This window comes from Pituophis catenifer, unplaced genomic scaffold, assembly GCF_029215685.1.
Source record: "Pituophis catenifer annectens isolate HBS135680 unplaced genomic scaffold, rPitCat1.0.hap2 SCAF_16, whole genome shotgun sequence".
NCBI lineage: Eukaryota > Metazoa > Chordata > Lepidosauria > Squamata > Colubridae > Pituophis > Pituophis catenifer.
Window position 1 is genome coordinate 3062005 of NW_027256896.1, and position 24020 is coordinate 3086024.

Here is a 24020-nt window from a genome sequence, read left to right on the forward strand (position 1 = left end):
GAAAGGACTCAGGGAGGCTCACAGCAATAAAAACAGATAAAATCAATATTAAGTGTTAAAAACCATTAAAACTCCCCTTAAAAACCCCTTCAGTCCAATCTGGCCTGGCAAAATAACCATGTCTTAAGGTCACGGCGGAAAGAGCGCAGGTCAGGGGCCACCCGGAGCTCCAGGGGGAGTTGATTTCATAAGGTAGATGCACCCACAGAGAAAGCCCGTTCCCTAGGAGTCGCCAGACGACACTGCCTGGCCGATGGCACTCCAAGGAGGCCCTCCCTGTGGGAACGCACCGGGCAATGGGGAGCTGTGTTATCTATCTTCCTACAAGCTACTCAGTCCTGAATATTAGGCTCTCTTGTTCTCTTCCAGAAAAGACTTTGTGCCACCAGAAATCAGCCTTATCTGTGGCCCAGCAACATGGAACTTCCTTTTCCGAGGATAACTTCCAAGCCTTCCCCGGGTTGCTACAATGCAGGAATTCCAAAAACTGGCTTCTCTGATTCAGACTTCCTTACATGTATTTCTAAATTAGCTTTACATTCTTAATCTTCCTTGGCAATTATTTATTAGTCTGTTTAGCCATGAAACTGATATCCTGCAATGGTCAGATCGGTCCGGACCTCAGGAGGTAACTGGTTCCAGAGAGCTGGGGCAGCCACAGAGAAGGCCCTTCCCTGCGGGCCTGCCAGCCGGCATTGTTTAGCTGATGGGACCCGGAGGAGACCAACTCTGTGGGATCTTACCGGTTGCTGGGAGTTATGCGGCAGAAGACGGTCTCGAAGATAATCTGGCCCTGAGCCATGTAGGGCTTTAAAGGTAATAACCAACACCTTGAATTGTGACCGGAGACCAATAGGGAGCCAGTGCAGCTCACGGAGAATTGGTGTAATGCGGGTGTACCTAGGTAGGTACATCAGTGGTGGGTTGCCCCCAGTTTGCACCGGTTCTATAGAACTGGTAGTATAACCGGCGGGAGGCTCCACCCACCAACCCCGACGTCATCAAAATGCTTCTGCGCAAGCGCAGAAGAAAGTGTGTGCGGCCCCGTTGCAAACCAGTAGTAAAGGTAAGTAGAACCCACCCCTGGTCCACATACTTGGATGCCTGATTTAATCAGTTCCCAAATACCTATCTAGAGAGGATGCGGTGGTGAAATGGCTTAATGACATTAGACTTGCCGGCCAGAAATGGTCTGCATTCCAGCAGTTCGAGTCCAGCTCTCTGAGACTGGATGAGCTCCCGCCACTTGCTCCCTGGCTGCTGCCCACCCAGCAATTCGAAAGCAGGCAATATTGTGAGTAGCTAAATGGGTACCACTTTGTTGGGCTAAATCAGGAGTCGGCAACCTTAAACACTCAAAGAGCCACAAAGGTCCTAACCAGAAGCCCCCGTTCAATTCTGGAGCCAATCGGAAGTCCAGTTCCCCCATCATAGTCTCCTCCTAGCGCCCTTTTTCCTCTGCTGACCGGAAGTCCGGTTCCCCCACCATAGAGTCTCCTCCTAGCATGGCGTACTGTTTCCTCTGCTGACCGGAAGTCCAGTTTTGCCACCATAGAGTCTCCTCCTAGCGCAGCATCCTTTTTCCTCTACCTGTCCTAACCGAAAGCCCTATCAATTGTGGAGCTGACCAGCAACAGGGAGCCACAGCAAAGGGATGAAAGAGCCACATGCAGCTCCAGAGTCGCGGGTTGCTGACCGCTGGGCTAAACCTTGCTGTGTTTGCATGTGTTTGCATTGAGAGTGGAAGTCAGTGCTGGACTTGGCCGGATGCGAGGCAACACAACGCAATGCAACATGAGACCAGGTGAAATGAGACCAGCGGAGAAGCCCAGAAGAGCCAGCAACCCAAGCGTCACTGGTCAGTTGGTGTAAGCTCGCCCCATGGATAGGCACGTAAGCACCAAACAGAATGAACTAGCAATTCATTCCGTGAATTCATTGTGTCTAGAATTTGTAGATTTCCCTGTCGTTGTATGCTAGACACCAAACAAACAAACAACCTTTCTAGAAATTGCTCTGAGAAAAATGCAGACCAAGAGTTGCTGAGAAGGCACATGCCAAGCTGGAGACGCGAGCAGAATGAACTAGCAATTTAAGCTGCCAGGAGTGCGTTGTGTCTAGCATTTGTAGATTTTCCTGACATTGTATGCCATGTGCTAAATAAATAAATAACCTATCTAGAAATTGGCCTGAGAAAAATGCAGACCCAGAGGTGCTGAGAAGGCATGTCCCAAGCGGAAGACGGGAACATCTTGGAGGATAAATGGTCCAGGAGCCGCATTCCCATTTGTCTTCGGCTGCAACCCATTCATCAACCCTTAGCAACTCGGACAGGACACTGGATTCTTTCTTGAAACAAATACACCGAACTGCGCCTTTGTCACTGATTTATAACCTCAGAATATATTGATTTCCTAGGCTAACCAAAGTGGCACTTTGTATCAAAAAAGCAGTACAACAAGACGAACGAGAAACGGTTCTTCCTTGGCTTCCAACTTTTGCTCATGGACCACAATGGCAGCTTAGGTAACGGCAAGGTAATGGGGGATCCTCCTGGGTGAGACACCCCAGAAGCAGTTTGCAAGACACAAGTGGAGCACCCAGTGGGCACATGATCTTCTAGGTTCACTCTATGTGGCCAGCAAGATTGTCTGTCTGTCAGCCTTGCACATTCACAACTCCAGCATTTGGGGACCTAGCTCAATTTTCTTTCTGCAATTATACACCATAGCAGTATGAATGCATTTCCAAGCATCAGACCTACATTTTCTTAATCACCCAGAGAAGATTGATTTTGTCTGATTTTGTCTGCCAATTAAACTTAGTCGTTTCCAGTCGCTTTTACAATGCCTGAAAAAACCACCCGGCATCATTTCTCCCACTTAAGAAAGGTATTCACTTTTCCCACGTAGCATCCCATGAGGGAAGCACACGTCCCTCGTGTTTCAAAGGCATTGTCCTCAACACTGCATGAAAGCCATCGGTGCCCAAAAGTATGGTTATAAAACAGTGGTGCACATAGCTATGTCTGCTGAGAGAGAGAGAGAGAGAGAGAGAGAGACAGGGGGAATGGATTTGAAAGAGAAAAGAGCATTATGAGAATGCACTGCGTGTTCCATGAAGAGAGCTGACATAGCCAGGTAAATGCACCCAAGCTGAAAGTGCTCGCCAGAGCTAGTATGGAACAACTTGCTATGGCCAACTCGCCACAGTCAATTCTCTGCAGCCAACTTGCCGTGGCCAGTTCTAAACGGCTAACTCGATGCAGGAAAAGAATCTTTAAAGGAAGGATGCAGTGGTGAAATCTAAAATTTGTTACTATCGGTTCTGTGGGTGTGGCTTGGTGGGGGGGTGGGATAATGTGACTGGGTGGGTGTGGCCAATTTTTTTTTTACTTTTAAAATCATTTTTTCTACAACCTCTTCAGCGAAGAGGTTGTAAAAAAATGCTTTCAAAAGGCTCTGACAATCCCAGCTGAGTTGCCTGATCAGCAGAGCCTTTTTTTCTTTTAAATGCCTCTGCCAATCAGGCAACTCAGCTTGGATCGTCAGAGGCATTTAAAAGAAAAAAACCCTCTGCCAATCAGGCAGCTCAGCTTGGATCGTCAGAGGCATTTAAAAGAAAAAAACCCTCTGCCAATCAGGCAACTCAGCTTGGATCGTCAGAGGCATTTAAAAGAAAAAAAGCCTCTGATGATCGCGCGGCTCAGCTGGGCATGGGGGGGTGGGTAGGGATTTTTGCTACCAGTTCTCCGAACCACCCGCCTCCATCACTACCGGATTGGGTGATCCGGTCCGAACCGGGAGCATTTCACCCCTGGAAGGATGCCAAAGGAGGACAAAATGAAATGCAAATGGCAATAATTAAAATAATTTTAAAATAATTTTAAATAATTAAATTGAATTGTTGAACTGTCCCTTGGCAAGTTGTCCCATCATAAATTGGCCATGGCAAGTTGTTCTGTGGTGAGCTGTCGTAGACCAGGGGTGTCAAACTTAAGGCCAGGGGTCCAAATCTGGCCCGCAGGGCCACCCCGGAAACAGCAAAGGACCAGTCCATGGTGCCTCTGCCAGTGAAAACAGAGCTCCATTTTCACTGGCAAGAGTGTTGCAGGAGGCCGTCCCAGCCAAAAATGGAGATTAGGGGCCACCTCAGGCACCCCTGGCACAAGTGACGTCAAGCTGGCTATGCCCACCCCGGCCCCCCGAGGTCGAACACAACCCTGATGCGGCCCTCAATGAAACAGAGTTTGACACCCCTGTCGTAGTCCCTGCCAGAGCTGTCCAGCTGTGGTTAGGACTGCACAGAACCTACATTAAAGAAAAAGAGATGCAGTGGGATAATGCAAACATTGCAACAAGGAACCCGGCATTTTTCAGCTGCTGCAAGTCATGCTGACATAGCACATTTGTCCTGCACAATTTACTCTTACTTAGGCAGAGGAAAAAGAAACGGAATACTTTTTCTAATCTCAGAATCTGGAAATTTTATCATCATGGTAAACTTTAACCCTATCCAAGTTTCTGAGATTTCAGCAGGCACTAGACTCAAACAGTAGAATTCTAGTGACTAGCATTGTAGCTTGCAAATTACATGCTAGTTTGCTTCTAGTTAAAAGGAAGTATCTGGAACTGCTGAAACATTTCAAATATATGTTTATAAAGAAGGGACATCTTATCATATGTGTTGGTTATATAAAAAATTCAAACACGCTGGAAAGGAATAGACAGCATTATTCAGAAAAAAATTTAAAACAACATTTGACTTGAAGCCTCTGTTTTTCTTCTATTAGGAATCTTTCCAAAACAAATAAATAAAAATGTCACAATTTATTAAGAATTATGCTGATAGCTGCAAGGACAATTTTGGCCCAATGTTGGAAAAGAGATAATTTGCTGACAGAATCAGACTGGAAACTCAAGTTAGGGAATATGCAGGGGTGGCAAAATTTACAATACTGTACTGTGTATATCCAGAACAGAAGCTGGGCTGAATTTAAGCAAGATTGGCTTCCCTCCCGGCAACATAACATAGGGAAACTTAGATTCTTAAAATATGTTTTTAAGGGGGAAATATTTGATATAAAGGAAATAACCAAAAACCAATATTTATATATACTTTGATATAATCACAAATTGGGTATAACAGGAAGGAATGCGGAACTTAATATTGCTTTTACTGATTGTTTTAAGTATTTTTAAACTTATTTTTTTCTTTTCTAAGAACGTGCCTTTTTTTTAGATAAATATATCAACTTCCACATCATACAACATCATCACACGGTTTAGAATTTTGTAGTGATTACAGTCATTTTTCAAGATGATATGATGATTTTAGTTTTATATATTCAATTAATTACTTAACCAATGAGACAAGGAATTCTAAATTTGATAACAATTGTAAATGCTCTACTTATTAGTTTGTTATTCTGTTTTTCCTTTTATGCTGTCTTTTATTTTATTCTTCAAAGGTTTTAAACTAGAGGTAAAAGCATATGTGTGCACTTTTATAAATACTTGGATGGGAGGCCACCAGGAAATTCTAGGGCTGTAGGAACTTCCCCCTCCTCCCCAGGTTTTTGCCAAGAAGACTAAATAGGTCTGTCCACGAGGCCCTCAAAAGCCACATTTACCTGCATTCCCAGGATGAGTTTCCAAGACCAAACTGAATGGGCAATGTATCCTCCCCAAAAGTTCTTTGTCCCATATTTCTCATGCCCCTTGCAGTCTTTTCAGGGTGTGATTCTGCCAATCATGGGGCAGAATATGTGGGCCCAGGAGAGAACCCCTGAAGGCCTTTCTTGCCTGGCACTGGGGCAGGGCAGAAGGGAGAGGGAGACCCCTGATCCAAGGGCAGAATGCTTCTGTGACTTTCTCAACAGTTTGCCATTGATGCAAAGATCTTGCCAGCATTCCTTCCCAAAGGTGAGGGGAATATGCAAATGAAGAACCTGCTTGAGACGTGACCCACTCCTCTCAAAAACCGCAGTTGTGGTCCACTGTGCAATTCACACACATCTGGACTGACCTTCAAAACAGCAGCGAGGGAGCAAAGGTGAGGATTTACTGGCTTTTACAAAACTCCAGTGAGAGTTTACGGCACCAAGCAGCGTTCACCCACACTTGCTCCTTTGGCTTTGAAAAAGGGAAAGAAAAGGTACCTGTTTATGGCCACCACTGTTGCTCCCAGTTGGTCCTGTACAAGCACCGAGACGAGCACGAGGGAGCCATTCTCTTGGAACCCGGGGGGCAGGAAGGCTGCGTGGGCAGGGTGGCTTCCTTTGTACACCAAGAATTCATCGCAGTGGCCAGGACGAAAACGAGTGGCCATGAGGATGTACACCAAGGGAGGGTCTTCTCCCACTGAATCTCTCCAGCCTGCAGCCAAACAGGGCATGTTATGAGAAAAGCCTAGAGCAGCGGTCCCCCATGGCGGCCCCGTGCGGAGGGGGGGGGAGGAGAGGGGATGGTTCCGTGTGAGTGGCAGGCATTCGCACGCTCGTGCACACAGCTCCATCTGTGTGAGCAGCAGGCACAGGTGCCCGCAGCAGGTGCAAGTGGAGCTTTGCATGCGTAAGACCACATCTGGAATACTGCATCCAGTTTTGGTCACCACATTACAAAAAAACACATTGAGACTTTGGAAAAAAACTGCAAAGAAGAACAACTAAGATGATTAAAGGCCTGAAGACTAAAACATATGAAGAACGGTTGCAGGATTTGGGAATGGCCAGTCTAGAGAAAAGAAGGACTAGGGGGGACATGATAGAAGCCTTCCAGTATTTGAAGAGCTGCCACAAAGATGAGGAGGTCAAATTATTCTCCAAGGAATCAGAGGGCAGGACAAGATGGAAACTAATCAAAGAGAGAAGCAACCTGGAATTAAGGAGAAATTTCTTAACAGTGAGGACAATTAACCAGTGAAATGGCTTGTGTTCTGAAGTTGTGAGTGCCTCATCACTGGAAATTTTTAAGAAGAGACTGGACAGTCACTTATCTCAAATGGTATAGATCCCTTCCAGCTGTATTCTGATTCTGCTGCTCATGTGAATGGAGTTGCATACACTAGCTGCTTGTGCGGCCCAGGTCTGAATAGGCTAGGGCCCAGTAGCGGGCCATGACCTGGGGGTTGGGGATCCCTGACACACTGGCTCCTGTCTGCCTGCTCCATAACCAATGAGGATCTTAGTGGATTAAGAACAGGTTATGCAGGTCCAGTTCCAAACCCCAATCAGCCATGGTTGATCTTTGAGTCCAGCTCTGTCAAGGGCCAGGGAAATCAGGAGATTCAGGAAGCTCAAATGAATATAAGGATTTATTGCAAGATTAAGCTCTTTACAAGAATCTGAGCTACTAACGGTCAAGGAAAATGAGCGGGAATTAAGAAGGCATTCAAGGTGCGCTGGAGTTAGATCTCTTGTGGGTACAAAGGGACTCATGATTGATGACGTATTTCACCCCTCCCTCGGGATCAACCTGGTCATCTCCTACATCCCCATAGGCACAGACATGGGACACAGGTGTTCCACATTCTTACCTGCACATTCAAAGTGGATCTTGGTAGCCAATGCTTGGACAGGACTTTCAGGAGAAAGGTAGCACGATCCCCCGAAGGGAGGCTGGTTGGGAAACAGGTCAATGGAGGCGTAGCCTTCTTCCCCGGTGGCCAGGTCTGTGATGTAGAGAGTGAAGGTGTACCCCTCCCCATCCTCCAGAGCCCATGGACGCAAGACGAGGCTCATCTCGGCATTCCCCGTGGAGGTCGATTTCTTGTTCAAAAGCAGAGATTCATTTTTGAAGCTCTGGGCTGTCCATCTCGGCTTAGTCTTTAAAAAAAAGGGGGGGGGGAAGGGAGAAAAGATCCCCGAGATGATTTACATTTTTTAAAAAAACTAACTGCAGTTTAAAGTATTATCCCTGTACTTTTTGAGTCTCTGGCCAAATTTGGGGCTGACATTTCAGCCCTCGTTCCCAGGCATTTGATCCAAGGAAAACAGGAAGAAGACCAAATCATTTGACAGGAGATCTTCTCCAAAATCAGATGTGATCCCCTTCAGATTTCCAGCATTACCTCGCCTTCCAACGTATGGTTTCAGAAGAAAAGGGCAGGGAAACCTGACAAGGAGATATGGATTTTTCTTCCAGGCGCCATTGCTTTCACTTGGATTGGTCTCTGGATTAAATACAATCCACACTGTACAATGGCAATGTTACACAAATGCAAGGGAGATTATGGGAACCACCAGGATGGGATCTTTGATCAATGAGACGACTGGAGAGCAATTTCTCAGACTCCCGGATTTTTTGAAATAACAAACTTAGACTTTATGCAGCTGGAAAATGACCTCATAAATCTCAAAATGGAGCAGCCGGCTAAGAGGAAAAAGGCCCAACTCTGCCTCTTACTGCGGAAATTACTAGTGTTCAAAATATGCTGCAGGTTTAAGCATCAGCTCAAATTCTGCACCCATCTTCCCACCCTCCCTCAAAAAAAAGGGGGGGAGGGAGTGTGCTGGACCGACAGATACTTCCACTCAATGTTTTGCTTGTGTGTTTTTTTTCCTGACCGTAATGCATTTTTTTTACTTGAAAAGGCAGCCAGAATATCGGGGCGATGGAGACAACAAAAATGATCTGTGGAAGACAAGAGCTGATCTCACAGATAAGCCTGGCTAGGCGAGCAGGAAGGACAGGAAATGTTGTTGAAACCGCTCATGAAAAGGTTCCAGCTGGATTCTACTGAATCCCTTTGACAGTTCCACGCTGGCAGTTCACCTTCGAGGAGAGACGCAAGGGGCGAGGCCCAGATTCTTGAGGCAGAGGAGGGCAGCCCAAGCCTGCTGGACCATCCTCCAGGATGGTGCATCAGGTGAGAAATGGATGGAAAGACCCCCAAGGCCGAGGGGTGCCAATTTGTGGAAGATGGGAGTCTCTGCTTTACCATAGCTGGCTGAGGAACTCTGGGAATTGAAATCCACAAGTCTTAAAGTTGCCAAGGTTGGAGACCCCTGCCATAGAGCTCCCGCCGAAGACTGTTAGGAGAACGTGCAAAAGAAAAAGAATATCCCTGGTTTCTTGGCCCTGGGCAGCCCTAAAGGCAAACAGGGATTTATATCTGTGTTTTGTTTAGGTGTGTGTGTGTGTGTGTGTGTGTGTCTTGAGTTGTCCTTGGCCAAATCACTATCATTCGGAAGGTCTTCTGTCATTTATTGCTTCTACGAACCTGAAGAGAAAATCATTCTTATTTCGATACCTACGTATCCCAGTGTGGTTCTTCTTCGGTGATGCCCCAAAAACGGGCCTCACAACTCGTAGAGGGGAAAGAATCACACCAATACATGAAAAACAACTGCGGGCCACAGAGGAAGAGCTGGCATGCTGACTAGTTCTTTGGTGGCAAGCAACGTGGCAGCAAGAGCTGGTGATATTGCTGAAGCCTGGAGGTGTTGGAGACGCTTGGCAAGCACGTCTTTTCACAAAATGCTGTGGAGGTCTGCCAACAACATTGTGAAGAAGTCTAGACTGCAACATCGAGGGATGGATAAGGACATGTCTTGCTGTGAGTTAAGTTGTTAAAAAGGCCTTCTCAGTATGCTTCAAAGAGGGGGAAATAAAATCCCTTTTTGACTAGAGTCGTCTGTGTGCATCTTGCAGAAAAGAAAAAAAGAAAAAGGAGAAAAGAAAAAAGAAAAGGGAAGGGAAAAAAGAAAACAGAAGAAAGGAAAGGAAAGGAGAGGAGAGGAGAGGAAGGAAAAAAGAAAGGAAAGGAAAAAGGAAAGGAAAGGAAAGGAAAGGAAAGGAGGAAAGGAAAGGTATAGTCTCCTATATTTCCTGTCAGAAATGGTGTAGGGTCTCCTGCTTGAGCAGGGGGTTGGACTAAATGACCTACAAGGTCCCTTCCAACTCTGTTATTCTATTATTATTCTAAGAGGGAAAAAAAAGAGAAGAAGGCCCCTTAAATGGTTCAGTAACTCAAAGAAGAAGCCCCGTCTGGAGCAGGACGACTCCCGCAGAGCCCCAGAGACATCCCGCAGGCCTCAGTCTCACCCCCAGGTTGGAATTGTTCTGGCAGTTCAAGCAGGTCCCCTCCAAGTAGACGTAGGAGCTCCGGCTGACTTCGTAGACAGACTGCGCCTTGCAGGAGACGCACTCCAGGGACACGATGGGGACCGTCCCTTTCTTCAGCAAGACCTTGGAGGGAGAGAGAGCAGAGAAAATGTTCAGAGGCCTCCTCCTCGGATCCTTCTGCTGCGAGGGGAAGACAATGAGTGTGGGTTGCCAAGAAATACACAACAGGCAAATCAAACTGTACACCAAGGACACACAATGCTAGGACGCCTCGTCGCACTTCCTTTCATCCTTCTGTGCCCTTATTAAGAACCCTAATAAACTCTTTTATTCTGGTCAAAGGCGGAAGAGAGAACCGAGCACCAAACTCTACTGGTAACATTTGGGGGGCTCCTTGGATTTCACCCCCAGACCCGGTCATGGAAGTGGTGTTGGTGAAGATGTTGGCCTTGAAAGCCTCCCGTGTGTGCCCTGCCCAATGGCCTTCTCTTCCCCGAAAAGAGATGTTCAGAAGCTGAAGTGTTTTCCGGCGGGAACGGTCTATCAGGGCAACCCAGTCTACCCAATTATGGGACAGAGCATCCTGCTTCCACTTTCTTCTTTCCCCACCAGCCTGAAGACCCAGCACTTGAGACCCAGTTCTTCTTCCTGATTGGTGGACAGAAGGTGCGCAGGATGGATTTGAATGGTGCCGGTGGGGTGTTCACTCAATCCTGGGAGTGAACACCCAGCTTTTATACTGGGAGCTGTTATGCTTTTTGATACTGCTTTCCTTTCTCTTCCTCTGCAAAGAGAGAAGCTTCTTCGGTTGTTTCCTTCACTCGTAGGAATGCACATTTTCCAAATGGCTCTTTTGGCATATTTATTTTATTTTATTTTATTTTATTTTATTTTATTTTATTTTATTTTATTTTATTTTATTTTATTTTATTTTATTTTATTTTATTTATTTTATTTTATTTTATTTTATTATTTTATTTATTTTATTTTATTATTTTATTTTATTTTATTTTATTTTATTTTATTTTATTTTATTATTTTATTTTATTTTATTATTTTATTTTATTTTATTTTATTTTATTTTTTTATTTTATTTTATTTTATTATTTTATTTTTATTTATTTATTTTATTTTATTTTATTTTATTTTATTTTATTTTATTTTATTTTATTTTATTATTTTATTTTATTTTATTTTATTATTTTATTTTATTTTATTTTATTTTATTTTATTATTTTATTTTATTATTTTATTTTATTTTATTTTATTTTATTTTATTTTATTTTATTTTATTTTATTCAATTTGTATCCCCCCCTTCTCCTAGTGGACTCAGGGCGGTGCACATAGCAATAGCAATAGGACTTAGACTTCTATACCGCTTTACAGTGCCTGACAACCCTCTCCAAGCGGTTTTACAGAGTCAGCATATTGCCCCCAACATCTGGGTCCTCATTTTACCCACCTCAGAAGGATGGAAGGCTGAGTCAACCTTGAACCTGGTGAGATTCGAACTGCCAAATTGCAGGCAGCCGGCAGTCAGCTGAAGTAGCCTGCAGTACTGCACTCTAACCACTGTGCCACCGTGGCTCATATGGGTCAAGAACTGGCATTCAGGACCGTGCAAACCTGCAAACGGCTCACCTACCAAGCAGAGCAGAAGGACGGGAGGCCAAGCAGAGCAACAGGGATATTCAACATAACTAAACCTTCACTTAGAAAGAAGAAGCAGGATGCCTTAGGATCGATCCTGAACAGGTTTTGAGGAAGAAAAGCTTTCCCCTTTCATCAAGATCCTCAGGGGGAAAAAAGAAGGAAGGGATATTTATAACAGCAGTTACAAAGCACAACTAATTGACTAATTGAGCTGAAAGTCTAATAGTGTTTCTCAACCTTGGAAGCTTGAAGATGGGTGGACTTCAACTCCCAGAATTCCCCAACTAGCGCTGCTGGCTGGGGGATTCTGGGAGTTGAAGTCCACCCATCTTCAAGCTACCAAGGTTGAGAAACACTGGTCTGATAGTTGGACAATTAAGGAATGGGCAATGTTGGCCTTCAGACTTAGGGACCTTGGTCTAGAGAACAGAGGGTGGACTATGCACTTTGCCTCCATGGATGCTGGCCACCGTTGACAGCAAAGTATCAGGAAATCTGTTCTAGACCATGACCACTAAGTCCTGAAGCCCAGTAGAGGAAGTCCTCGACTTACAACAGTTCATTTAGTGACCGTTCAAAGTTATAACAGCACTAAAAAAAGTGACTTGGGACCATTTTTCACACTTACGGCCTTTTTTAGCATCCCCATGATCATGGGGTCAAAATTTAGATAGAATAGGGCTGGACAGGACCTTGGAGGTCTTCTAGTCCAGCTTCCTGCTCAAGCAGGAGAACCTACACCATCTCAGACAAGTGGCTGTCTTTTTTAAAAAACCTCCAGTGATGGCGCGCCCACGATTTCTGGTGGCAAGCTGTTCCACTGGTTAATTATCCTCATTGTTAGGAAGGTTCTCCTTAATTCCAGGTTGCTTCTCTCTTTGATTAGTTTCCAACCATTGTTTTTTGTCCTGCCCTCTGGTGCTTTGGAGAATAATTTGACCCGTGCTTCTTTGTGGCAGCCCCTCAAATATTGGAACACTGCTATCACGTCGCCCCTCGTTCTTCTTTTCTTTCGACTAGCCAACCCCAAATGATTGGCAACTGGTTCATACTTATGACTGTTGCTGTGACCCAAGGTTACGCGATTCCCCTTTTGCAACCTTCTGACAAGCAAAATCAATGGGGAAGCCAGTTTCGCTTAACAGCTGCGTCACCAATTTATCAACTGCATCGATTCACTTAACAACGGCGGTGAGAGAAGTTGTAAAACGGGGCCAAGGTCACTTACTTAGCAAATGTCTCGCTGAACAATGGAAATTTGGGGCTCCATTGTGGATGTTAAGTGGAGGTCTACCTATATTGCTCAACAGACACCGGCCAGAAAAGTCTACACCAGTAGGTTAAAGAGCGCTTAATCGATTCAAACGGTGTGCTTTGAAAAGGCAGCAAAAAGGCAGCCCGAATCATGTTCTAAAACAGAGGTCTCCAAGCTTGGCAACTTTAAGCCTGGCGGACTTCAACTCCCACAATTCCCCAGCCAGCAAAGCTTCAACTCCCAGAATTCCCTGGGGAATTCTGGGAGTTGAAGTCCTCAAGTCTTAAAGTTGCCAAGGTTGGAGACCCCTGTTCTAAAATCCCTACTTATGAAGCTGGTTTCTTCCGGCACTCTGGTTATGGCGTATCCCTTCCTTGATCTGGGACCACTGCACTGAGCCCCCCCCCTTAAAATCAGGGCTGTCACATCCTTCTAGCAGGATCCGTGGAGATGCTCTCTGCATGGCAAACTTGGAAGAGACCCGAACGCCTCCCCCCTCCCTCCGTTTATTCCTCCAGCCCTGCAAATTCCCAGTCAGATCATTTGTCTGGCATTCTTATATGCAAAGCAGATAGTACGGAATGTCCTTGAAAGACTATCAATTTGACGTGAGTTCTTTTTCTTTTTTGTTTTTCTTCTTCCCACCCTTCCTTCCAACCTCCGGTTTCTACCCCCCCCAAAAAAAAAATGACAGAGAAAGAAAGAAAGAAAGAAAGGGGGGGAGGACAGAGAGAATGATCAAGGCAATTATGGTTTTCACTTGAAGACAAGCTGCTTCTCTAATTGCTAAGCAGCCCTTGAAGCTGGTGATCTAAACCATAAGGTTTTTTTGGCTCCCAGCAGTTCAGTTCAGTTCTCCAGGAGGCACGGGTTCAAAAAAAGCTGGGGTGGGGCTGTCTCTCCCACTACGTCTCCCAAGCAGCAAGAGAAGAAAAACAAAGGAAGCCTTGAACTCGTGCACACCTGAGAAAATGAGGAACCCAGAGCTTCCCGCACCCCCACGGTGAAGCCCCTCTTTTGCAAAGAGGAACTCTGGCTCTGGAGGGAAGCATGGGCTTCAGCATCAAAGCAGAGAGGAGAGGCTGAACTGAGACTCCGGAAAGCCCTTCATCTGCTCTCTGGGTGCATCTGGGTGCGTAGAAGCACCAGAGGAGACCATTGTAAGGTGCTGACTGGCTCCCAGTCTGGGAACCCCGTTTTGGGACCTCGGGTCACCCAAGGATATTATTATAGGAGGAGAGTTCTTGTTCGGGCACGGTAGCAAAAGTCAGGAGAAGTCTGGCAGCATTTTTTCCAACTTGTATATTTTATTGCAGAGCAGAAGTTTTCAATCAGAAAATGGGGCTACCAGACTCTCCTGGGTTTTTTTGCAAGGCTAGAACTAACAGCCCGGCACCTCAACAGTTGTTGCCGAGAGACAAGACACAACAGGTTCACTTACTTCTTGTAGATCAAGGGTCTCCAAACAACCAAGCTCAGAGAGCATCAAGGACCCCTCATGTCAATCCTGAGCTACAAATTTTCTCCTTTGTCGGTATTCATTGGTTTTCTCAAATATGGCTGCCAGGGAGGCAGCCAGTCAGCTCTTTTTAGAGCCAAGGTGGCGCAGTGGTTAGAGTGCAGCACTGCATGCTACTTCAGCTGACTGCTAGCTGCAGTTTGGCAGTTCAAATCTCACCGGCTCAAGGTTGACTCAGCCTTCCCTCCTTCCAAGGTGGGTAAAATGAGGAGCCAGATTGTTGGGGGCAAGAGGCTGACTCTGTAAACCGCTTAGAGAGGGCTGGAAAAGCACTGTGAAGCGGCATATAAATCTAAGTGCTATTGCTATTTTACCAGAATATGTGCTGGTGGGATTCTCTTGGGAGTTTGATGGAGGTGGCGGCTTCCACTGGATGCCTCTCAAGCAGAGACACCAGACAGGCCGTGCTTTAATTTGGATTCCTGCACTGAGTACGGGGTGAGACTCGATGGCCAAATGGTCCTTCCCACCCAATGAATCACTTCACCCCCAGGAGGCTTCCTCACCACCTTAACTTGCTGCTCTTTTTTTCTTTTCTTTTTTTTAGGCAGATGGACACCCTCCCACCTGGACCCTGGTTTGCAGAAACCCACATGCTGTATTTTTTTACAAGTTCCACTGGGGTCTGTGTGAAGTCCAGAAAGAAAATGATGCTGGAGGTGGCACTTTGCTTGGCTGTACGCCAGTTTCCTTGTGAGGAAGATCCCCAAGGAATATATCCATCTTTTCTTTTCACGCTACTTTGAAACATCAGCTCTGGCGACACGAAAAGGGTTTGCATGGAGGGCAGAACAAGCAGGGGAAAGAGCCTTGTTCATACATACGGTTTGATTTGTGGCTTCTGAATCCATGCCTGGTTTCGAGATGGTGAGGTCAAACGTGTATTCCACATCTGCTTCCAGCATGGCCCGAGGGATGGTGACCAGTCCTCCTGTGGCACTGAAGTTGAGGCCATGTGCACCTGGTGAATTCTAGTTTGTGTGAGGACAAAGAAGGAGAAACTCTCAAAGCCTGGAGAGAGTTAGTTGTGTTCCAACTGGCCAGATCCTAGGTAAGCTTTAACTTGGACCCACCAACCCTCTCCATCGTGTTTTCTCACAAAATAAAAGACGAACTTACTTCACTATAACTATTTCTAATATCTCTGTGGCAGGGATGAAATTCAAAATTTTTCCCTACTGGTTCTGTGGGCGTGGCTTGGTGGGCGTGGCAGGGGAAGGATACTGCAAAATCCCCATTCCCTCCCCACTTCTGGGGGAAGGATATTACAAAATCTTCCTTCCCACCCCACTCCTGAGGGAAGGATATTGCAAAATCCCCATTCCCACCCCACTCTGGGGCCAGCCAGAGGTGGTATTTGCCGGTTCTCCGAACTGCTCAGAATTTCCGCTACCAGTTCTCCAGAACCTGCTGAATTTCCCCCCTGCTCTGCAGGTGTAGCTGAGTAGAAGAAGCTTCCAAGATAAGGCTTATCTTCATTGCAGTATTTGAGAATAGTACAGTAAGTGTAATAAACAATTTGGTCATACATGCTGTTGATGCTGAGTTCCAAATGTTAGGAAGATGGAAAGGACAAAAAGACTAGCCACATCCTTAAATCAAGGACAAATTAGAGATTCTCTAGGCTCCCCTCTGCCCCAAAGGAGGAAGCCAAAGCCGCAAATGAAAATATATTGGTTATAAGCAACCATCTGAGTTATACCCGGTTGGGGAAGACAAATTTAAATTAAAATGTTTTCGTAAAACAGACCAGAGGAGTCCACCAAAATGGTAAGTAGCTTGGAATACAGCACCCATGAGAAGCATTGGGTGTGTTAGGGCTAGAGATGGGAAAATCCAACAGCTGTTTTCGAACATCTGGAAGGAGTCATTTTCAGAGGTGTTCCAGAAGACAGCAGGATATGAAAAAAGGGGTTTATATGAAAAGGAAGTTGAACTGGGTTGGGCACTGGGAAAAATATCGTAGCACTGCGAGCTGTTCACCAGTGGGACAGGAAGCGGTAGACTCAATTTCTCAGAAAATGTTTCGTGAGGGTGGATGGCCAATTGTGGGGATAGCTGCAGGAGTTGGGTTCCATCATCTCAAGGCTATCTTCCAATTTTTACATTCTGAGGTTCTATAATTTAACACTGTGTTTTAACTCAGCAAGAAAAATGTAGGCAGATTAAGTGGCTGATCTGAATCAAGAATCTCAAGTCACTCCTAATCAAGAGTGCCAATCTAGCTCAAAAGCCACTTGAATTAATTCACAATCAAATATTCTCAGTCAGGTTTGTGTCTTTCTGTAGTCTTCTGCTTTGAAAGCTCCTCTTTTCTTGCGTTCTTGAAAAAAAAATCCCCACTCCTTTCTTAATCCCCCTCACCTACAAGACTAAACAATTTTCTTCCGTTTGCTTTTGCCTGAGATTTTATGATTCTGCTCTGCTGTGAATGACCCCAGTTGCTCACAACCAGATAGAAAAACTGACAGAAATAAAACTCAGGCAACTGAACAGAAGAGGCAGCTTGCTTAAAGTTCCCCACTATCCTGTCAGAGCTGAAGAAGATTCTTGGATGAGAAGCGAATCGTCTTCAAAAGAAAAAAGAAAAGAAAGAAAAGAAAGAAAGTCTAGTTGCCTCCTGAAAAAAGCACCTTTGGGACAACCATGACCTGGATGACTGAGAATCTCTACAGACTTTTAGCTATGCAATTTGGGATAAACACCCTTGGAATGGTGTGGGAGTAGGACTGGATTTCCAGAGGGGAAAAAATTGCAGACTACAGGAACCAGGAGCACCATTCAGGTGACCCTGAGGACACAGATAAATCTCCAAGTGGCCTGAACTACCCTCTTAAAGGATGCAAATGACCAAGGAATAGAAATCCTTCCATTCCCCACCATCCTGTCAAGAGCTGAAGAAGCTTCTTGGATGAGAAGTGAAACGCCTTCAAAAGAAAAAACAAGGAAGTCCAGTTGCCTCCTGAAAAAGCACCTTTGGGACAACCAGGACCTGGAGGACTGAGAATCTCTACAGACTTTCAGCTTGCTTAAAGTGCTTGCTCTGTCTTGGTCTTAAGCAAAGCTTCTTTTTGGGAGGCCGAGTGGAAACTTTCCTACCTAGGAAATGAACAGGGCATTTACAGAGCAGCTCAGCCTGTCTAGGAAGGCACTGGTGTACATATGAGATTGCTCACTGGGCTAACAGTTACATCTTTCAAGGAGAACCCTGGTATTTAAACGTGAAGAAATAAACAACTACATTTAAATTCCAAAATATCCAATGTATTAAGGGGGGAGAAGGCTAAAAGTTTTAAATTACTAGTAGGTGGATTCCAGCTGAAAATAAACGGAAACGCTTCAACAGAAAGAGCTTTTTGTCTGTGCAACCAAATACAGAGGTGTGTGGAGAGACTGGATTTCCTGTACCAGGCTGAGAGTGAGTAGCAAAGACCATTGGCAACACTTGCATTGCTTGGCATTCTTGGCTCAGCCACTGGCAAGCTGGAGGTGCCACATGCGTCATGATCTGTGGCCAAAGTCACAGCAGAAGTGTGAGGGATTACAGGCTAGCCAATTGCATGCCCTAAAAGTTCAAAGCGATTGGTGGCAAAAGCCAGATCCTGCATTTAGCTGGGTGGAGAAATTTATTTATCTATTAGTTTCATTAATTGATCTGCCACCCATCTTACCAAGAGGTCACTCTAGGTGACTTACAACCAAGTAAAAATAGGGAGTCCCTACCCTGAAGGAAGTGCTCCCCAACTAATCTAGAGCTCAGTTCAGGGGGCAACACCCAGGTTCACTTAGAATAACAGAGTTGGAAGGGACCTTGGAGGTCTTCTAGTCCAACCCCCCTGCTTAGGCAGGAAGCCCTACACCATTCAGGCAAATGGTTCCACTTACTTTGGAAGAGGAGATGCAAGTCCAGTGATAATATAACGGTGTCTGTTCCCAGTCTTCCCAGTTAGGGTCATAGGATTTCTCGCCATCCAAGATCAAGTCCCGGGTGCTGGACCACACACGGTACGATCCTCCATCAATGATGGGCACCAGTTTATTGGGCAAAACTGTCACATTGGCAAAAATGCTTTTGGACAGAGGAGTATCACCAAAAGAGACCAAGAATTTGAAGCAGTAGTTGCCGAGATCCAGGGTAAGCTTGGGGATGACCAACTGTGGCCGGCTCACATCCACGTTGACCAACCGGACTTTGGCAAAAGCCTCCAGGTGTAGGCAGCTCGGGGCTTTGTAGATCTCCCAGAGGTAGGCAGTCTGGTACCTGGTGCATCCTCGCAAGTCAATCTGGGCCTCCAGATAATTCTTCTGGGATCTTTTCATAAACACCTGAGCAGGTAAAGCAAGCTCTGCTTCTGGTTCCTCGCACTCCAGGATTCGGACCGTGACCGTCCAGTGGGCAATGGAGAAGCTGATGAGGTTGGTGGCATTCACCCCCACCGCATAATCGCCAGGCCTCAGATAAACATGGCTGACAGATGGCACGCTTGTTTGCACAGCTGGAGAGCCATCCCCAAAGTGCCACCAGAACAGGACTTCTTTGGCACTGGGCAGCACGGAGGCTTCGAACCAAGTTGTGCGGTTGACAAAGGAATCAACGGGCTGGATGGAAAGCTGGAGGATGAAATCTTGGACTTGGATCACCACAGTTACGTTCAGGCTGCTCAGACTGTTGGAAGCACACAGGTGGATGTCCAACTGCCCCGCTGCTTCTGGGGTGTAAAAGACACTTTGGCCCTCCAAGTGAACCTGGGAACGTTGCTGCTCTTTTACTAAGGTGAACTGCCAGACGTAAGACACCTGTGAGCCGCTCTCAATCCGAGCCGTGAACTGTTTCTCCACCGCAGCGGGCATTCCTCGTTCACAGCAATCAGTGATCTGGAGGCCACGCACGGCCTCCAGCACCATGATAAGATGCTCGGCGTAAGCCACACTTACTTCATTCTCTGCAGTTACTCTCACTAAGTACTCTCCAACCTGGCTGAACTTGTAGGTGAAGCTGGAAGTACTGAGGATCTCGGAGTGGTTACGCCCGATGGTGATCCCATAGCTCACGGAGGAACCAGAAGATATTTCAACCTCAAAAGAGACCAGTTCCCCTGGCTGCAGCATGTCCTTGCTTACACTGAGCTTCAGACCCTGGATTGCATCTTGCACCGTCAAATTGAGGCAAGCTACATCCCAGCTGATGTCATTAGAAGCGTTCAAGCAGACAGGGAAAATTCCTGCCACGGGAAAATTGAGAGCCACCCTTTGGCCTGAGATGGTTTTGTCCTGCATCTTCCACGTCCAGAGTACGTCAGATCCCCTTTCAAGCTCCCCAGCAAAGTTCACCACGGTGCCCGATTCTACAGAACTGCTGTTTGGCCTTACGATCCTAATCTCTGGGCCCGCTACTGGTTCCTGCACGCACACCACAAGGGACGCATTGGCAGAACCAAACTTGTTTCCTGCCACCACGGCAACGGTTTGGGCGCCTGGACTCAGGAAAGAGTGTGCGATGGTACTGGAGGCTGTGCAGAGAGAAAGGCCATCTTCAAAGTGCCAAGTGTACAGCAGCCCACTTCCGGCAGCCGCAATGACGCTTATGTTAACAGTTGCATTGACTGCAGCAGGATTGGGGGTGGCGGTTGGCTTTAAGGCGCCCACCTCCTCAATGAACTCCACTGTCTTGTTGACGGCTGAGCTTCCCAGCATGTTGGTGGCTTTCAGATGGACAGCAAAGACGCCTGCTTCCAGAATGACTAAGGAGAAAGCCTTCCCAGTAAACGTCTGCACAGGGTGACTTTCCTTCAGGACAGTCCAGCTGTAAGAGATGTTTGTTCCATCTTTCACGGCTGCTTGTAGCTGCAGCGTCTTATTGGTGGGGAAGTAAATGTTGTCCAGGAATTCTCCCCCAGTGATCTGCAGCCCTTCTATTTGCTGCAAGACATAGACGAAGATGCTGCTCTGCAGGCCCCCGATCTCATTCTCGGCTGTCACAATCACATTGAACGTCCCAACGGAGCGAAACGTGTAGGAAATGGTGGAAAGACCCGGGATGGGAGTGCATCTGTCGCACAAGATCCAAGAGTACCGGATGGCAGTGCCCGCCAGAAGGGTGGCCGTGAAACTCACAGAACCGTTCAGAGGCACCACCGTCCTGCTGGCATTAATGCTCAGGCCCTGCAGGCGCCTCTTCACGGTCACGTTCATCTTGGCCTCGTGGAAGCTGACATCGTTCCAGCACGTCAAACTGATGGTATGGGTACCGCTCTTGTTGTAAGAATGGGTGATGAATTTTCCCAACTGGGACGTCCCATCCCCAAAGTACCACAAATAACTAACTTTGGTCCCAGTGACATTGGCCCAGAAAAGATAAACTTGGTTCAGCTCCAAAATCTTTGAGCTGTTTGATTCAATCTTGGCCACCCCAACCGGCTCCTGGACTTCCACTAATGCTGAGACATTGTTGAAAGAGACATTGTTGCAGACGGTCACCATGACCATATAGTCACCTGGACTTTTGTAGGTATAGCTCACTTCGGTCCCACCAAACCTGGCAGAGTCATTCGTCCCAAAGTCCCAAAGATAACGGTAGCGGTAAGGCGGCAAGGCTGTGACTTGAAATTTGGTCTCGTTGCCAAGCCACACCAGTTCTGGCCTTACCGAAAGTGTCACATTGGTGATCTCTGGCTCCACGCAAATCTCTGTATAGTACTCTGCTCTGTTGACCTTGCTGGAAAGGACCAAAGACAGGAAGAAGATTCCACTGGTGGTGAAGTTGTGTATCACTGTTGGATCCCCATACACGGTGATGTTGGATGAGCCGTCACCGAATGTCCAGTCAAAAAAGTAGTTTTGGGGATTACCTGAAACGTGAGCTGTGAGCTGCACTTCAGGGTCTTCTCGGATACAAGAGGAAGGCTCAATCTTGAGCACCATTAGCACAAATATCTGGATGGGCACAGCTCGGGAAAGAGAATTAACTGGATTCATGGCAGTTACGTTTACGGTGCAGTTCATCTCCTTTAAATAAGTATGTTTTACGGATGCCACAGGAGTCTCCACGATGGTCCCATCACCCATGTCAAATATCCAGGTGATATTATCTCCTGTTTCCACAGAAGCGCTGATCTCAATCGGAGTGCGAAGCTCTATGGTTTCATTCAAGGATACCCACAACCCACTGATCTCTTCAAAGACCCGGTAATGCTGCCATGTCTCAACAGTGCTGATGGTGTTATTGGCTTGCACCCTGACTTTGTACGTCCCTCTGGAACTGTAGGTATGGACTACGGCGGCCTGGCTTTCCACAAATGCTTCTGAACCATCCCCAAAATTCCAGGTATAAGAAACTCCGAAGCCAGAGGGCATCGCTTGGGCTCCAAAGGTGACAGGATGGCCCACCACCAAAACATCTGAGGCTACTTGCATGGTCACTTCTGTTAGGTGAGCATAGATGTGGACAGGGGTTGAATAAGTCAGGTTCTCAAATTCATTGGAGACTACAACAGTCAGGCTGTATTCACCTGCAGGGGAAAATTAGAGAAAAAAAGAATCAGAACTTCCAATGGATCAGAAATCCAGGTCAGGATTAAAAATCAACACTGCTGAACTCACACAGTCCGCCATGCTCAAGCAGGAAAAACCAGGCCGTGGTTTCACGGGACGGCCTGTGACCTCAATACAAACTACCCAATCTCATTTCCATCACTCAATCTATAGCACAGTGTCCAACCTTGGCAACTAAAACTTGTGGACTTCAACTCCCATAATTCCCCAACCAGCATGGCTGACTAGGGAATTCTGGGAGTTGGTCCACAGGTCTTAAGATTGCCAAGGTGTGTACATGTACACACACACACACACACACACGGTCCATAGCTTGCCAGGCAAACCTAACCAATGTATTTCTCCTCCTTTCAGCCATGCCAGAAGTGCCTCAACCTTGCTGAGCAGGAAGCCAGGTACTCTGATAAACTGTCAGCAAAGCCCCCTTGATGCGGTGGTCTTTCCCTTGGACCCCAGGATGCATTGCAAAGGAAAGGGCCTTTGTTACACATGGATGCAACAGCCTGAAACTCAGTTTAGCTCTTTGTGCTGATAGAAAGAAGGGCCTACCGATTTCTAAGAAATCAGGTTTATTCCCCCGCTCCAGATGTTCTTATCTGGAATAGGATTTGATTTGATTTGATTCTTTGCCTCAGGAATGGCAAATTGAGATGACCAATAATTCCCTCACTGCAGGCCAGAATGGGACTACTTGCCACGGCCAACTCGCCATGGGACAATTCAACGCGGGATAATTCAAGAGAAGGACAAGTGTACTGCACCCAGCCTCAAGGACTTCTAAATCGAGAAGGGTCAAACCTAAAGACAAGGCCTGCTGCAATTCACTTGTCCCTTTCTTGATTATCACGCTGTCAACTCTGAAGTGAACCTGACGGGGGCCATCTTTGAGGCTTCAGGGTTGCCACACTGTGAAGAAGGGACAGGGAGGGGGGACATAGTTAGATGGGGGTTTGTAGTCAAAACAAAATAGTTTCCTGTCGGAACCAAGGACATTCCAACAGGTGGCTGGGGAGAGGAGGAGGAGTCCAGTTACCATGCAACCAGAAAGCACTTTGATTGGACAATGTGACTGCTTCGGGGGGGTGAAAACCACGGGAACTTTCAGAGTCGGTTTTCACCAGTTTGTGCCAATATGATATCTCCAATAAAATTGTTCTTTGCGGAACTTGCTTGCCTCGGAGTTCTGCTTTATATGGAGTTAATACTTGGAACTTGGACACACGCATTGAATTGTCCCACGGCGACTTGTCTCATAGTGAGTTGGCTGGGACAAGTCAGCCACGGAGAGTTGTCCTAGACCAGTGTTGGCGAACCTTTTTGGCACTGAGTGCCGAAACAGGAGCATGCATTCGCGTGCCGGGAAGTTGAGTGTCAGGGTTCCAAGTAACACCCAAGTAACTCTATGACACTGAGCTTCCAGTTTCTGACGTGCGCATGTGCGCCGGTCACCTGGTCTTCCGATTTCTGGAGCACATACACATGCAAAGACCAGCTGGCTGGCACGCATGTGCGTGCCAGAAACCGGAAGCTCAGCTTTCCAGCGCGTGCATGTGTGCCAGGAAGCTACTCTTCCAGTTTCTGGTGCTCCCGCGCATGTGAAGACCAGCTGGCTGGTGTGCATGTGCGCACCAGAACCCAGAAGAGAAACGGGCAACAGCTGGTGTGCCTGAAGAGATGGCTCTGTGTGCCACTTCTGGTTTGCCACAAATAGGTTTGCCATCATGGTCCTAGACCCCTCCAGCCTGCCTCTGAGCCACGCATCAAATTGCAACTGTCCCTCACAGTAAGGAAAAGACAGGATTGAATGGATGAATGCGAAGAGAAGGAAACTGTCCATTAGGGCAGAAAGAGAACCAACTGAGCACATCTGTTTCTTCTTCGTGGTCTTTTTCTTAGCTCAGAATTTGGAGCAGACATTTGGTTTTATTTTCATGTGATCTGGGAAGTTTGTGTTCTCATTTATTGGCATTGAGT

General features: G+C 46.6%; 1 protein-coding gene across 2 annotated transcripts in view; it reads right to left on the minus strand.

The window, feature by feature from the left end:
* Positions 1 to 24020, minus strand: part of PKD1 (polycystin 1, transient receptor potential channel interacting) — a 112534-nt gene that overhangs the window by 52771 nt on the left and 35743 nt on the right. For both annotated transcript variants that reach the window (XM_070955275.1, XM_070955274.1), the window contains 5 exons: positions 18381 to 22003; positions 15320 to 15466; positions 10047 to 10190; positions 7537 to 7825; positions 6161 to 6377 (listed from right to left, as the gene is read on the minus strand). In XM_070955275.1, the coding sequence (XP_070811376.1) occupies positions 6161 to 6377; positions 7537 to 7825; positions 10047 to 10190; positions 15320 to 15466; positions 18381 to 22003 (4420 nt within the window). The remainder of the gene's footprint in view (positions 1 to 6160; positions 6378 to 7536; positions 7826 to 10046; positions 10191 to 15319; positions 15467 to 18380; positions 22004 to 24020) is intronic.